Raw genomic sequence first — 17019 nt, forward strand, 5'->3', positions numbered from 1 at the left:
GGCCTCAAAATGTGAGGAAGATGGGAAAAGTTTGCTAGCAAAGAGAGTGGCATGAGCAACAAGTTCATGGAAGCATGAATGACTAAATATTCTAAGTTCAATATTAAATGCAAAAAGAGTAAAAGAGATGAAGCTCAATGAGGCAGGTAGTAGCTAGGTCATGGAAGGACTTTTTTTTGCCATGCTAAGAACCTTGGATCATATAATGCAAGGAGTGGGGAGCAAACTAGGGTTTAAGCTGGGGGTTGATGTGGTTGGATTTTCTAATAAAATTTGGGCTCTAGAGAGCACATTTTGCAAAGTGGATATAGTGAGTAATAAAAGCGGTTTTAAGAGCCACAAGTCTGAATAGACAGCTCTATTAGGAAGCTATAGCATTAGGCTAGATGGGGGCTGAGAAGGGTTGAACCAGAAGAGTGATGGTAGGTGGTATCAGAAGAAAGGATGTGAAACTTATTCAGCAAAGTGGCATATGATGATAAGAAAGAGGCAGGGGAGGATGATTCCCCTGATGGGGCAAAGGATGCTGGGAATACAGAAAGCAGCCTTTTTGCTTAAATTATTTTTATTTTTATTAAGTAGGGAGAAGGGAGACAATGATGAGTTTTGTTTTGGAAATACTGAATTTAAGGTAATGTGGTATAATCAGCAGGATGTGTGAGTCTGAACCTCAAGGGAAAGTCAAGGCTAAAGATAAAGGTTTGAGATTGATTAACATAATACTCTGGCAAAGAAAGAAGGCAGTATAGCAATTGACAGGAGAAACAAGACATTATAGATAAATGGGAAGCTAGAAAATGCATTTCAAGAGATTAATTATGCTACTAGAGTTTGAAGTCCTTGAGGGATGGAATTCTGTCTCCTTAATTTTTATATTCTTGGCGTCTATCACTGTGCCTGGTACCCAGTAGGCACTTAATGAATGTTTGTGGAATGAGTCAAATTTTACCACCATATAGTCTCTAAGTATAACATAAGCCATCTCTAGATTCTAAGGAAAGTTTTGCTGATATTGTCACCTGTTTTGTTTATTTGATTACTAAAAATAGCATGTGTATTTCACTTTGCCTAATCAAGACCTAGAGGAGAAAGCCTAAATTCAATTGTCAGAATATCTCTTGGAAAGAGGTGTGCTAACAATGAATTTGCAGGTAATGTAATGACTAGTTTGATTCCTATGAGATAGAAAGATGATTACTTCTATTCTTAGAGTGGATTGTGGAAAGAAATAGTGTCAAACAGGATACGATAGATGAAGACACTGTATAACCAAATCTTTAAATATAATTTTATAATTTTACATTAACAGTGATTAACCAGAGTAAATAATAATATATAGTTATTTTTGATTTTTAGTTTTCAGTGCATTTATAAGGAGTACAAAGAATAATTTTTAATTTATGAAACTGACAGTATTTTAAAAGTTGAAACATGATCCTCTGCCTCTAAAAAACCCAATTTTTAGTGGCTTGTCAATTACTCTCTATTACTTACTTATGGTCTTTGAACTCTATTCTCAGTTTCTTGATCTTGGTTCCTGAGTATCAGCTGTGCAGGACACACAGGTGTTAACACAGCTGGCTTGCTGATGACAACTCTGTCCATATAGCTGTCTTGTGTGTCATTATTCATATTGTTCAGTGTCATTCTGACCTAGCCAAGCTAAAAATGATACTCCAGCTCAAGAGGGATTTTAAAACCTTGACAAACTAAAGATAAGACACTACAGAATATCATGTACATGTGCTTAGCAGTTTTTAGCTTAAACACATCTAAATAACTAATTTCAGCGTATATCTGTCTTTATCCTTTAAAATAATTTATCTTCAGAATGAAAATATATCTGTGTGGATGAGTGTTATCAATTCTATTCTCAAGTATGTTTTTTTTGTTTGTTTGTTTAAATAGCTCAAGGTCAAAGCACTCTGTGAGATGCATTCTATAGTATATAGCCTATGCTACAGATTTATCATGTTATCTAGTGACTTATAAGATGTCCATGATTAAATCACCCTATTTTCCATCTTGATAATTGGATTTGAATAGTCAGTTTTTTAGATCTTTAATTGGGATGTAGCCAGATTGATAGTTTGATTCAAGAGATTCATTTTTTAATTTCTATAATTGGGATGTAACTATAATGTGTGGTGTGGTTGTGGTGGTGGATTTTGCCCTCTTTTCTGGTGACAGCAGCTGGCAGTCATGGGAGAGTTCTGGCTTTGCTCCAGAGTTGTAGATTAAGTTAAATAATCTGCCAGCAAAAGAGGGCTAGTTGCTTACCTCCCACTTTTCAAATTATGAGTTTCTATGCCTGCTGCAGTGCCAATGGAATGCCTGCTTCTGCTGAGAGAGCGTCAAGGTCTCTTTCCAGTAGGTGTGGAGCGCAGCTGGAACTGTTGCTTATGTCCTGGGACATTGTGGTTTGAGGATCCTCCATTATGACATTGTGATCATTGTATAAGGATAATTGCTACACAGGTAACTTGTTTCTTAGTGTAATAATTGTGTGCATGTGTGTACACGTGTGTGTGTGTGTGTGAGAGAGAGAGAGAGAGAGAGAGGATATGAATGAATGGGAATGCCCACAGGTGCAAGGAAACTATTGAGGAAAATAAAGATGTTTAATATTCATTGATTATCATGAAACCACTTTTATGAAACAAACATTGTTGCTAAGATTGCCAGACAATAGATATAAAGAAAAAAATAGGGAAATGGAAGTACCAAAATCTTAAGTAATTTCTTCAACTGTTAATTGTTCATATACAGATATTAAAATGCATTATTGTTTGGCACTAAGAACACTAGACTTAGTATCCTCATATTAGAGATGGCAATAACTATTTCACAAGGTGGGTGACAGAATCAAGTGATGTAGTGTGGAGAGTACGGTTGTCCCTTGGTTTCCTTGGGGATTGGTTCCCAAACCTTCTGTGGATACCAAAATCCATGATATTGAAGTTCCTGATATAAAATGGTGTAGTATTTGCATATAATCTATGCACATCCTTCCATACACTTTAAATCACTTCTAGATTTATTTATAGTACCTAATACAATGTAAGTACTATCTAAATTATACTGTATTGTTTGGGGAATAATGAAAAGAAAAAAGTTTGCACATGTTCAGGGCAGATGCAGCTTAAAATATATACTTTCAGTTCATAGTTGAATCCATGGATATGGAACCCACAAATATGGAGGGCCAACTGAACTTTGAAAAGTATGAAGTACTTTTGGAGGTACTGATTGTATTATTACTAATAGAAGTAGTATTGTTATCTGTCTGTCCATTTGATTAATTGTATAGTTAAAGAAAAGGTTAAAGAAGGAGGAAAGTATCCATTTAGATATAACCATCCTATCCCTGAATATCATTTTCATTGCATTGACACACTTTGATGCTTCCTCCTATCACGGGTACATATCAGAGTCTTGGAACTGTCTAATTATGTTTTCTTTATTATTTTATCTTTCTTCTACATTGTAGAATTCATGAGTTTAGAATAGTGTTCTTATCTGGTCATACTTGCTAAAAGCCTCTGAAAGCATAGTGGTTTTTTTTTGTTTTTTGTTTTTGCTACTGTGTATTACAGAGTATATGGTTAACTCTGGCTAGTTCCCTTCTCTTTGTATTTACAAAAGACGCTCCAGTATGCCTCTTCTACTTGTTTAACCAGAATTTCTGTTAATTAGGTATTAGAATAAGTGGTCAGTAGTTGTGACCAGGAAAGTTAGCTGTGGTCAGGAAAGTTAGGACCAGTCAAGTTGTGTACTAGACTATATAAAACTTGAAAATGTATCAGGAGATGGTACACAGATTTCTGGAAAAATTGAAGAAAGGAAACAGAAAGTGTCTTTGAGATGGCACCCTGTATTGGCTATATAAACTTGACTCACTAGAAATTGTTTGTAGATTCTCTGGTGAGAGATAGTCATTTAAAAAAAAACTTTATAGATGATAAAAAAAATTATCTTTCTTCTGTATCTCCAGAGCAGGGGATGACCAACTTTTTCTGTAAAGGCCAGATAGTAAATATCTTAGGCTTGGTGAACCATATGGTCTTTGTCTCAACTACTCAACTCTGTCATTGTAACAGGAAAGCAGCCATGGACAATAGGTAAATGAGTGGGTATAACTCTAATAAAACTTTATTTATAATAACAGACGGTGGGCTGGATTTGGTTCCCAGGCTGTAGTGTGCTGACTGTACACGGCTCTTTGGTGCATAGGTTGAAAAATAGTATGTAGGCTGTTCTAGTGCATAGAATGAAACATAAAAGGAAGAAAGGGAAGCAGTAAGGAATCAGTGGGAATGGAAGGAAGTACAAGGGAGGGAGTAGGACAAAGGAGGGCAAGAAAATGGAGGCAAAGTACAACATGAACACAGGATAATGAGAATGGAGATTATAAGAAATATTTTAGAGGTCTGTTTTCATATGGGAATATATTTGGTAAAAAGGTTTATTTTGAAGCATCGGAGGCGATAATAGATTGGAATAAATAAAATTGAAGCAGATTAAAAGTATGACATGAAGCCCTAATATCAGTTGCCTTTCCCAGGCATTCAGGATTCAGACAATGTATACATCTTCTTACATGTGTTTTTAAGTCAACCTCAGTTTTTATGTATACCTTGAGGTCTTCTGGCTTGGTATCCAATTGGTAAAAATACAGCTAGTAAATCATTTCATGAGTGTTTTTTTTAATTGGAACATAGAGTCCAGAGGGATTTATAGCTGTGCATGATAAAAGATGGAGGGAGTTGAGCAATTTTTCTAGAAATGACTAATTTAATTTCATAGTTGATATCTAGCAGAAATAGCTTTTTTTTTTTGTTTTGGTAGGAGCATAAAAATTAGAAAACGGATTGTTTACTTGTGAGTAAAGGCTAATGAGAGAAATAGGAATAGTACAGTATGGATCTTGTGGATCACTTAAAATCTAGAACTGGATTATTATAGTAAAATATATTTTAAATATGTATTTATCTTGAAATAAATATATTTCATGGAACTGTTTTGACTTTTTAGAAAGTTTTATTTATTTTCTTCTCCTGTTTTTTATGATATTCTATTAGAAATATCTCCTTTCTGAAAGTATGTAGTAAGAAAGGGAGAAAGTAAACTGTTCTTTCTAAAAATCAAAATTTTAGAGTAGAAGTAATATAGGTTTTAAAAATTATTCTAAAATATGATATTGCATGATTTTAAAGAATGTTATGGAATGTTTAACATTTGATAACTGAGATTTATATTGGGAAATTCTGTATGTTAAAAATGAGCTGTTAGGCATTTTGAAGAAGAAAAACATTGTATACATGTATTAGTCATATTGATAAATAAATGAGAATAAAAAGGCATAGAATCTTGATTATAGGATGAATAATAATGTATTATAAGCATAATTAAATATTGACTTTTGAAATTATAATTTAATCTACAGACAGGTGACTGCTGGTGAATTTTATTCCTAATTCACACTAAGCTCGGTACTTTAAAAGATAAACTTTTCCTTTTAGGAAAAAAATAATTTGACTATTCTAATATTACTTCAAAACTTTTTGACAGTAACTTAATTTGCTTTAGATCCTCATTCTTGAAAATAATAATTTTGTATCCAATAAGCTGTATTTCCTAAAGAAATTCCAAATTATCTCTCTTTTAATATGTTACTTTGTTCTCAGCCTGCCTGTTCTATTTCTTTTCATGAAAGAAATTAATGCAACAAGGTAAGAGTCCTTTCTTACTGTTCTGTGTTGAATCTCCCTGTTCACACCTTGAAATTCAGACTTGCCTTCTGCATTCTTTCTGAAGTCTCTTCCTTCTACCCTTTATTTCTTCCGTTTCTTGTCATCTTTCTTTTCTTCTCATTTGCTGCATGATTGTATTTTTGCTTGTCTTAGTGTCACTGTTTTGTATTCTTTCAACATGATGCTTTCACTCCCTTTACTCATTAAAATAAAATAATTTATAGATAATTCTTTTAGAAGACTTTTCTAAAAACTTTTCCTAGAAATATTTGAGAACATTTTAGATACTTACTCTCAAAGTTCCAGTTTAATTTAAAAGTGGAAAAAAACTCTTAAAATTTTAGTAGAAGTATTTGTGATATTGCATCTATTATATAGCATGGGTCTCTCACTCTTGATGGCACTGTCAAGTTGATTCAACAGATGATTTGTAATTAAATGAAAGTATTAAAGCATGCATATTATTCAAATGATTATGATGCTTATCATTAGGTGTAGCAAAAATAGCTGCATTTTGCAGGTTTTTTAATTCAATATAAAGAATTATTTAATTTGGCAAATTAAGTAATGTTATACCAAAAATATCAAACTGACAATAAATCAGTTTCAAAAGCAAGATGCCACAGCTTAACAATGCTCGTAAAGTTTATTTAGAGAATATGAAATGTGGCTTACTGTTCACTGTATGTCAAGCTTCATGGATGAAGTATGGTGCCTGATGCTAATCAGGTTAAAGGACCTCCAGTGCTTGAACTGTGTTGTGGATTATACTTACATTGCTTATGGTTTTTTTCCCCTCTCTTTGCCCGTATTAGCAATCTGCTTTTGTACTTTGACATCCAGGATTTCCCTAGTGAATTTTGTCACAGAAAAAAGAGAATCATCAATATCGCAGTTAAACTTGACTTTCAAAGCTAATAGTATCTCATTTGGGGGCTCAAATTTAATAAATTTTCTTTGATTCTGGGTGAGTTTTTAAACATCAAACAATGAATTGGCCAGGGTGCAGTAAAATATTTAGATCTATTGACTGTGGTTCAGAAGGGTAGAAGGCAAAACACTAGTGGTTTGATGTTGATAAATTCTCAGAACCTTAATCCACATTAATGTTTTCTTTTATCTGAGTGCACATTGGTGACAAAAAAAGCAAGAGAAGGTATTCATACACATAAAATATAAAACCTAAAACAAATGTATTTGTAAAATATGATTTATTTTGTTATGCTAAGTAAGTTTAACAGCATTCTTATCCTGAATGAAGACTCTGGAGAGTGTTCGTTGCAGATAAATATACATTGTGAATTGAGACTCCAACATGCATGTGGTACTCACATCATTATAAAAATTACATCATAGTATATGTTTTGCAGCATACACTTTGACATTCTCTTATTGACAGAAAGTCTTCAGATCAGCTTGGGACATATAAGGATTTTTATGCCTATAGATTAGCCTGAACAGTTAAAGATGCCGTTATATGTTTGTGTATGTTTGCTGGCTTAAACAAACTCAATAGAGTTGGATAGTTTTGTGAAATGTATATATATCCTAAGGAACTAATTAATATAATAAAAATAATTCAAACAGTTTTACAAGCTTCCCGAGTAGACTAGAAAAATGAAGGAGAAATTTTCTATCTTATATTTTTGCCAAGTTATATTTGAAGTTGCTTGGATAAAACTAGAGATAGAAATATATTTATTTGAGCAATTAATGCAATTTTTATAGTTAACCTGGTTTTTGACCTTTGCTACCTTATAAAAAACTTTTTGTCCTGTGGCATTGAGCTAATTGTATAATATTTATTAAGTATATGGTAGCAAATAGATAAAATTTTAAAACTTATTCCAAGCATAAGGAAAGTTAGAAAATATGCCTATGTATTGAAAACTCCTATTATTAAACTATATGATTAAAATGAGAGCTTACTGTTCTTAAATGCAAACGAAACTATGGAATTCTTAAGGCTTTTACCAAGTTTGGAAATTAAAAACCAAAATACCTGTTTTTGAATGTTTCCATTTATATTATGTAAGGAATATTTTCTCATTTGTCCAGAAGGTGGCAGTGTGATATCAACTGCCTGTGATTCCATACTGACTAGAGAATTAGTATTTTTCACATATCGGTGATGTGTTTGTATTGTTGCTTTCCGAATACTTAAAATAGAGTACAAATACTACTGATTTTATCGGTTGCATTGTTTAGAAATTGTGTGACTGTGTTGGTTTATATGTATTTAATCATTAAGACTCAAGTTTAATAAAATCCTGCAATTCTAGAAGAGTGAAAAGAGCAAACAAACCTCTTACTTGTATATTTTTAAGCCTCCTTTTGTGTTGAGTATATTTGTTTTGATTCTAGAGTACATGTTATTGAAGTCTTCTTTTCAAAGACTAGTACCTAATAACTATCTTGTCCAATATTTATCAGTTCATATCAGTTAAACACCACGTTACTAAGCAGATGATAATGATTAGGATATGGCTGTTGTTTTTGATTTTGTGAATGTTTTTTCTTTTCTTCCTTTTTAGGGTGGAACTGTGAAAAAATAATTCAAAACCTCTTGATCAGAAGAGCTCCAGTGACTCTTCTTCCGCTCCCTCATTTCAAGCAGGAGGATGCTTTTTCTTCTTAACATTCTCCCCCAGCACTCTGAATTAGAGATTTATTTGCAACGAAAAATCAATTAGTCCTAAATTTATTCATGGATTTCAGGTCCAGCGATCAATGCAAGTCCACTCAGTGGGCTCAAGGGGACCCAGTACATCCCAGTTAATGTGTCTGAAGGGGAATTACCATTGATGCTGTTTTTTTCCCTTTAGGTCAGAGATCAGATCTCGCTGTCATGGTCTGCGGCAAGTAGGAATGACTTCACCCTGCAGCTACCCAAACTGCACCTGGAGACCTTTGCAATGGAGGGGCTCAAGGGCGGGCCAGAGGTGGTAGCATGCCAGGTTAGAGTCTAAATAACATTGTTTACTACTGAGACATATAGAAAAATAAATTGCACTAACTGGAGAGAATGAAAGCCTCAAAGTATTGTGAATAATTTAAAGGAGATGCAAATAGATGTTTCTTCATTTTTTCTTCTATCATGTAACAATGTACTTTACAAAATATTGTTTTTTTCTTTAAAGCCTAGAACTAGCCTATTAAAATAATCCAGAAAAGTGTTTTTACCAAGGAAAAATATGTTTTATGGCAAAGCACAGTATTAAAAGAAAATACTTTCCTATCAGCAGAGGACAATAAGACACTAGGCTGTTATCTCTTTAAGCAAGTCTCAATTTATTGCTCTTATTGTTTGAAAATAAGTAATTTTAGAAAAAAATAAAAAATAAAATAATAAATCACTTTAGATGTAAACATCAAAAGAGATACCTGAAATATCTCAATATTAATTCCAAAATATATCCAACATTTCTTATGAAGTAATTTAATTTCAGCAAAGCTTAAACTTATCTGTGTTTTCCATTGAAGAGTATTTTACCCTTTAATATTTAGTTTTAATGAACATTGTAAGATGTGCAAATTGGGTCATTTCATTTATAAAACTTAAAATACCAAATCATAAGACCTCAAATAACTTTAAAGTACACTAATAAACTTATTTTTAGAAACATTCATTTTCGGAAGCTGTAGGTATCCTTCTATTTTATGTCACATTGTATTAATATTATTGTGATCAATGTTTTCCTTAAGGTTATTTTTCTTAATCTGACAAAATGAAATTCAGTGTGTCCTTTTAATGCCCAAAACCTTCATTAAAAAAAGAAAACTATCAACATTATGTAAATTATAGGAAGCATGATATTTCAAAAGAGACTGTCCTTGTTCAATAGCACTCTATTTTTTAGTGTATTTAAAAGGAGAAATATCTCTTAAAACGTAGTGTATCTTTCATATGTTGAGATTTAAAATAATCTTTTTCATTCTTTAGTTTATGACCCTGTGGAATTTTAATTTTATAGAAAATTAATGTCAGTGTGTGTGGAGCAATGTTAATTTTTTATATGCTTCATATCCTAATTTAATTTGTTATTAGTACCAAATTAATGCTCTACAAGGAAAAAAATACTCATTGCTTCTTCGTTAGATTGTCCAATATATCTAAAATATATATAATTATAAAAGTAAGCATAAAATATTTTTATTTTCTGTTATAGGGTAGAATGCTGTACTGTTAAGATGAGATTTAAAATGTGTATTTTAAATTTGATTGTCAGTATTTATGAATTCATCATAACTATGAATACAGTCTGATTTGAGATTTTCCTAGTGGTTGTAAAATAATCCTTTACTTGGCTATTTCAATTCAGAATCTCACAAGGCTTAATATTTGTCATAATTTACAAATAAAGACTTCTTCAAAACTAGATGTTGGTGATTTGGAAAGAGGTTGATTCCCCAAAATGCCCTTTTTGGGGGTTGTGATATCTGGGAACAGGAAGAAGGAAATGTAGAGACCCATAGTTTAAAACTACTGTCTTTTCCAGGTTCTAATAAAAATAGTTACATACATTCCCACCTGGATAATTTCCACTGACATGCTGTAATGTATATTGTAGTTTAGTAGTATACATCATAGTTGGAAAATTAGGAGACATTAGTGATAATAATAGTACCTACAATTTCAGCAAACACTTAACTATGTACCAGGTACCATGCTTAGCTCTTTGAATATATCATCTTATTTAATTCTCACAATGAGCCTGTCACATAAATGGCACTATCTCCATTTTACACTTCACCACCGCCACCACAACAAACACAACGGGTAACTCCTCAGATCAACAGCAAGGAAAAGGCAGAGCCAAGAGCCTGGATTTAAGTCTAATAGTATTTGACTGCTAAGCTGAACTAATAAATCTGATACTAAAAAATGTAGACACATATGTTACATGGTAAGAGTAAAACCTTAGATATCTATAATGGAATTTTTCTTCCATTTATAAAAAATTATGCATCTATGCATGATATAGATCATAGTTTATGCTGTATTGTAGACTAATTATAGCCTAATAGTATGAAACTCTAATTTCACCTTTTTTTTGAAGTATAAAAATATGTGCATTTATGCTAAGTGTGGCTACTTGGGAATTCAGTAGTTGTTTAACTTTGTACTCTGACTCTGTACGGATGAAGTGGACTATTCGGAGTTCTCAGCCTTTGATTATGAAAAGAGGATCACTCAGCAGGGTGTGGTGGTATATGAACCATTTGCCCAACTTACTCAGCTGTCATTTATAGAAGTAGGAGCTGAAGTTTTCTGTCTTTTTCGATGGGGGCAAACTTTATTATAGGTATAATCCTGAATGGAAAGAGACCAGTGAGCATTATTACTGAGTGAAGATGATGAGTGGAGTACCTGTGTTCTCTGAACCCGGAAGAGCACGTGACTGATGCTTTTCTATGGAGAAAAAATTCAGTTCAATTTATTTCTGAGATCTGCTAGCTTTCCCCTCCAATTTCCTTAGCTGAAAAAAAAAAAAAAAGAAAAGTAATGCTACTGATCCCCGAGGCTTGCAGTAGGATCGAATACAGCAATGGGTGTAAAGTGTAGTACAGTGCCTAGCCTAGAGAAAGCGGACAATGCAGGGTGGCTGTTGTTATTGCAGCCATTATAAGGCCCTTGTAAAGATGAAGTAAGCAACAGTAGCTTGTTTTCATTACTTTTAAGGTGTGTGTATGTTTTATTTTGAGGAATCGTTATTTAAGATCTTTTTTTCTGTATCTTTCCATTTAGTTTCTTCACCCTTCCCTGTTTCTTCAAAAACTTTAAATAATTTTGATCGAGCACTGCCTACCATAGCTTTGTATTTACTTTTCCATGGCATATGATGTTCCAGTGAGGCCATGTCTCCAGTGAAACCTTTCGTTTAAGTTCCTGTAGCAAATTTAAACCTATACTAGTATTTTATCTTCCAAATAACAGCAAATAGGCTTTCATTATAATACTGAGAAGAATAAAAACACCCCTATTAGACCCATTAGCTTTAAATGAAAAGTCCAGTGCAGTGTGAATGCAGAGAAGTTTGCAATAAAAAAGATTCTACTTATACTTTATAAAGGTAATACCTATTATTCATTATCTTATACTCTGAATTACATTTTTTCAGTAATTATGATATGTACTATTGGTAATAACTGGCAAATATTAGCAGGCATCCAGTAAATATTTGTGTTTCCATTTTGATTCAGTAGTAAACAATAAATAATAATTAAACAGTAACAATAGCTAACATTTGCTGAGTGCACAAAAATCAATCCAAGATGGATAAAAGACTTAAATGTAAAGCCTAAAACTATAAAAACCCTGGAAGCCAACCTAGGCAATACCATTCTGGACATAGGAACCAGCAAAGATTTCATGATGAAGATGCCAAAAGCAATTGCAACAAAGACAAAAAATGACAAATGGGATCTAATTAAACTTAAGAGCTTCTGTACAGCAAACGAAACTATCAACAGAGTAAACAGACAACCTACAGAATGGGGAAAAATATTGCCAACTGTGCATCTGATGAAGGTTTAATGTCCAGCACCTATAAGGAACTTAAATTTACGAGAAAAAACCAACCCCATTAAAAAGTGGGCACAGGATATGAACACATACTTTTCAAAAGAAGACATACACACAAGTTAACAAGCATATGAAAAAAAAGAAAAGCTCAACAACATTGCTGATCATTAGAGACTTGCAAATCAAAACCACAATGAGATAGCATCTCACACCAGTCAAAATGGCTATTATTAAAAAGTCAAAAAATAACAGATGCTGATGAGGTTGTGGAGAAAAGGGAATGCTCATATACTGTTGGTGGGAGTGTAAATTAGTTCAGCCCTAGTGGAAAGCAGTGTGGTAATTCCTCAAAAAGCTGAAAACAGAACTACCATTTGACCCAGCACTCCAATTACTGAGTATGTACCCAAAGGAATACAAATTGTTCTACCATAAAGACACACGCAGGCATATGTTCACTGTGGCACTATTCACAATAGCAAAACATGGAATCAACCTAAATGTCCATCCATGGTAGACTGGATAAAGAAAATGTGGTACATATACACCATGGAATACTATACAACCATAAAAAGAACGAGATCATGTTTTTTGTGGGAACATGGATAAAACTGGAGGCCATCATCCTCAGCAATCTAACACAGGAACGGAAAACCAAACACCACATGTTCTTGTAAGTGGGAGCTAAATGATGAGAACACACGGACACGAAGAGGGGAACAACTGGGGCCTTGAGGCTGGAGGGTGTGGGAGAAGGGAGAGGATCAGAAAAAATAACTATTGAGTACTAGGCTTAGTACCTGGGTGACAAAGTAATCTGTACAACAAACCATTCTGACATGAGTTTACCTATATAACAAACCTTCCCATTTACCTCTAAACCTAAAATAAAAGTTAAAAAAAAATTTGAAATTCTGCCATTCAGACACAACCAATGTTAACATTTTGGTATGTATTCTTCTAGTTATTTTTTAGCCATAAATACAAACTCACATGCACATACTATTTATATTTAATACACCTATATATATTTAAACAATTGGGCCATACAGTTTTTTTCACTTTTTTTCCTTTTTATTGGTATGTAATGGTTGTACATGTTTTGGAGGTACATGTGATATTTTGATACCTATATACAATGTGCAATGATCAATCAGGGTAATTTGGTTATCTATCCCCTCGAATGTTTTTCTTTATGTTGGGCATATTACAATTCTTCTCTTTTAGCTATTTTGAAATATACAATAAATTACTGTTCATTTTAATTTCCCTATTATACTATTGAATATTAGAACTTATACCTTCTAGCTAACTATTTTTTACTCCTTAACCAACTTATCTTGGGCCATACTATTTGTATGCATTTTTTTAAACCTAATAACATGAAATCTTTCTTGTCAGTAAATACAGATTTATGTAATTATTTTTGATGACTGAGTTGTACTCTACTACATGGCTCTACCACAGTATATTTTATCAGTTTTCTGTTGATGCGTATTTGAAGTTATTTTGAGTTTTTGGTTATTATGAATAAGATGGTAATTGATATCCTCTTGCATACATCTTTTCATTATTCTCTTTTTTCCCCTGGAATAAATTAGTAGAATGATTGCATCAAATATTATGTATACTCTAAGGCTTTTAATACACATTCTCCAATTGCCTCTGAAAAAGATAAGATGGTTCCACTTTACCCCCTACAAGACTTCTGTTAGCCCTTTAATTTTCTTTTTAAAGTGTGGTTTTTTATTTTCTGATAATAGAAGAAAGTTTTTTTTCTCTTTTTATAATTTTGGCCTTCCCTGAATTTTCAGACATCCATTCTCACTAGGTCCTTATTTTACACAGAGTTGCTAGGTTTTAGTCTAAGAGATTCTCCTTGGTGAAGTAAAGAGGATATATTTTGTGGCAGCTGCTTGTCTCACAGATTTTCTTTTTCATTGCTTTCTAAGTCCATGACTGTGCTTTGAATGTTTGAGATTATTGGAATTGGTAAGTGACATCATTTTAACATTTAGTTATCAAAAATATTTTGGATTATCCAGTTGTCTATAGGATTTTGTGCAATTCTCTTTATTCTTTTAAATTTTTACTTTCCAATTGATAAATTGTAGTTGTGTATATTTACATGGTACAAAGTGACCTTATGGCTTATGAATACAATGTGCAATAATTAAATCATGCTAAAGAACATATCTGTCACTTCCAATTCTCTCTCTTTTTTTTTTTTTTTTTGAGACGGAGTCTCTCTGTTGCCCAGGCTGGAGTGCAGTGGCGTGATCTTGGTTCACTCCAGCCTCCCGCTCCCAGGTTCAAGCGAATTTCCTGCCTCAGACTCCTGAGTAGCTGGGACTGCAGGCATGTGCCACCATGCCCACCTAATTTTTTTTTTTTTTTTTGTAATTTTAGCAGAGACGAGGTTTCACCGTGTTGGCCAGGCTGGTCTCGAACTCCTGACCTCAAGTGATTCACCCGCCTCAGCCTCCCAAAATGCTGGGATTACAGGCATGAGCCACTGCACCCAGCCCAAAGTAAAAATATCTTTTACATTGAAAAATATAAAATAATTTTATAATTGGGTTGTGGAATCGAAAATAATGTTGGAATGTCACCTTCTTCAAAGGTTTGTAAATACTTCCCGGAGAAGAGCTATTTATTAGGGAAATACAATTAGCTGGTAAAGTCATATAGTTCATCTGAGAATAAACGAATTTGATGGAAAAATGCCATCCTTTGTCTCATCTAGCTACTTGACAGGTATAGACTCTAGTTTTTCAGAATGTAAATTGTGCCAATGAGCAATCTAGATGTTCTAGATTTGGGGCCTAACTTGAATATGAATATAAGAAGTAGTGAATCTGGTGCTTTTTCTGGTTGTTGTTGACAGTAGGAAGAGTTTGCTACTTGGTAGTTGAAATTTTAGAATTCTACTCTGAAGATTTCATATTGCACAAGTAGAAATAAAATTTCTTCAAAATTTCCTTAGTAGAGCTCTAAGCAATGCTAAACAAAACAAAGTATTACAAGAAATGAAATGCTAAGATGTGCAGAGGAACTTATTATTTTTCTCTTTTTGTTTCTTTTTCTCATTAAGAAATTTGATGCATAATAGATGTACATGGTTTTAGGGTACATGTGATAATTTAATACGTTCATATAATTTGTAAAGTTCTAATCAGTGTGCTTGGGATATAGATCCATCACCTTAAATATTTGTCTTTCTTTATATTAGAACCATTCAAATTCTTCTAGCTATTTAAAAAAATACAAAAAAATTAGCCGGGCGTGGTGGTGGGCGCCTGTAGTCCCAGCTACTCGGAGAGGCTGAGGCAGGAGAATGGCGTGAACCCGGGAGGCGGAGCTTGCAGTGAGCCGAGATTGCGCCACTGCACTCCAGCCTGGGCGACAGAGCCAGACTCCGACTCAAAAAAAAAAAAAAAATATATATATATATATATATAAAATAGATTATTGTAAACTGTAGTTACCCTACTGATCTAACAGTAGGTCTTACTATTTCTATCACACCATATATTTTTACCCATTAATCAACTTCTCTTCATTCCCTTCTCAACCACTACCCTTCCTGGCCTCTGGTAACCACCAATCTGTATATCTTCATGAGAGTCACCTTTTTAGTTCCCACATATGAGTCAGAACATGCAATATTTGTCTTTCTGTGTTTGGCTTATTTCATTTAATGACCTGCAGTTCTATCTATGTTGCTGCAAATGATAAGATTTCATTCCTAATTCATTGTGTATATCTATATCACATTTTCTTTTTTCATTTATTATAATGGCCACTTAGGCTGGTTCCACATTTTGGCTGTTGTGAATAATGCTGCAGTAAAAATAGGAGTACAGATGCCTTGTGATGTATTTCTTTCTTTTGTACATATACCCAGTAGTGGAGTTACTGGATCATAAGGTAGTTCCATTTTTAGTTTTTTGAGGAAACTCCATACTGTTCTCCATAGTGCTTACTAATCTACATTCTCCCTAATAGTGTGCAAGGATTCTCCTTTCTCCATATTTTTACTGGCATCCATTATTGCCTGTCTTTTTTTTTTTTTTTTTTTTCTTGAGATGGAGTCTCGCTCAGCCGCCCAGGCTGGAGTGAAGTGGCACCATCTCGGCTCACTGCCAGCTCTGCCTCCCGGGTTCATGCCATTCTCCTGCCTCAGCCTCTCCGAGTAGCTGGGACTACAGGCGCCTGGCTAATTTTTTGTATTTTTAGTAGAGAAAGGGGTTTCACTGTGGTCTCGATCTCCTGACCTCGTGATCCGCCCGCCTCGGCCTCCCAAAGTGCTGGGATTACAAGTGTGAGCCACCATGCCCGGCCTGCCTGTCTTTTTAATATGAATTTTAACCGGGGTGAGATGATAGCTCATTGTAGTTTTGATTTGCGTTTCTGTGATGGTTAATGATGTTGAGTATTCTTTTCATATACCTGTTGACCATTTGTATGTTTTATTTTGAGAAATATCTATTCAGATCTTTTGGCCACTTTTAAATTAAATTATTTGTTATTTTGCTATTGAGTTGTTTGAGCTCCTTGCATATTCTGGTTATTAATCCCTTGTCAGGTGGACAATTTGCAAGTGTATTCTCCCATGCTGTGGGTTGTCTCTTCACTTTGTTGATTGCTTCCTTTGCTGTGCGGAGGCTTTTTAACTTGATGTAATCCTATTTTTCTATTTTTGGCTTGGTTGTCTGTGTTTTTAAAGTCTTACAAAAA

General features: G+C 33.7%; 1 protein-coding gene across 3 annotated transcripts in view; it reads left to right on the forward strand.

Annotated features, from left to right (window-relative positions):
* CCDC171 (coiled-coil domain containing 171) overlaps positions 1-17019 on the forward strand; it is a 414598-nt gene that overhangs the window by 310303 nt on the left and 87276 nt on the right. For 2 of the 3 annotated variants that reach the window (XM_030817262.1, XM_030817163.1), the window contains one exon: positions 8579-8710. In XM_030817262.1, coding sequence (XP_030673122.1) covers positions 8579-8710 — 132 coding nt within the window. Of the gene's footprint in view, positions 1-5687; positions 5733-8578; positions 8711-17019 lie in introns of those variants that run through there. The other variant, XM_030817225.1, reaches the window with a different exon arrangement.

This window comes from Nomascus leucogenys, chromosome 1a (genome assembly GCF_006542625.1).
Source record: "Nomascus leucogenys isolate Asia chromosome 1a, Asia_NLE_v1, whole genome shotgun sequence".
Taxonomy (NCBI): Eukaryota; Metazoa; Chordata; class Mammalia; order Primates; family Hylobatidae; genus Nomascus; species Nomascus leucogenys.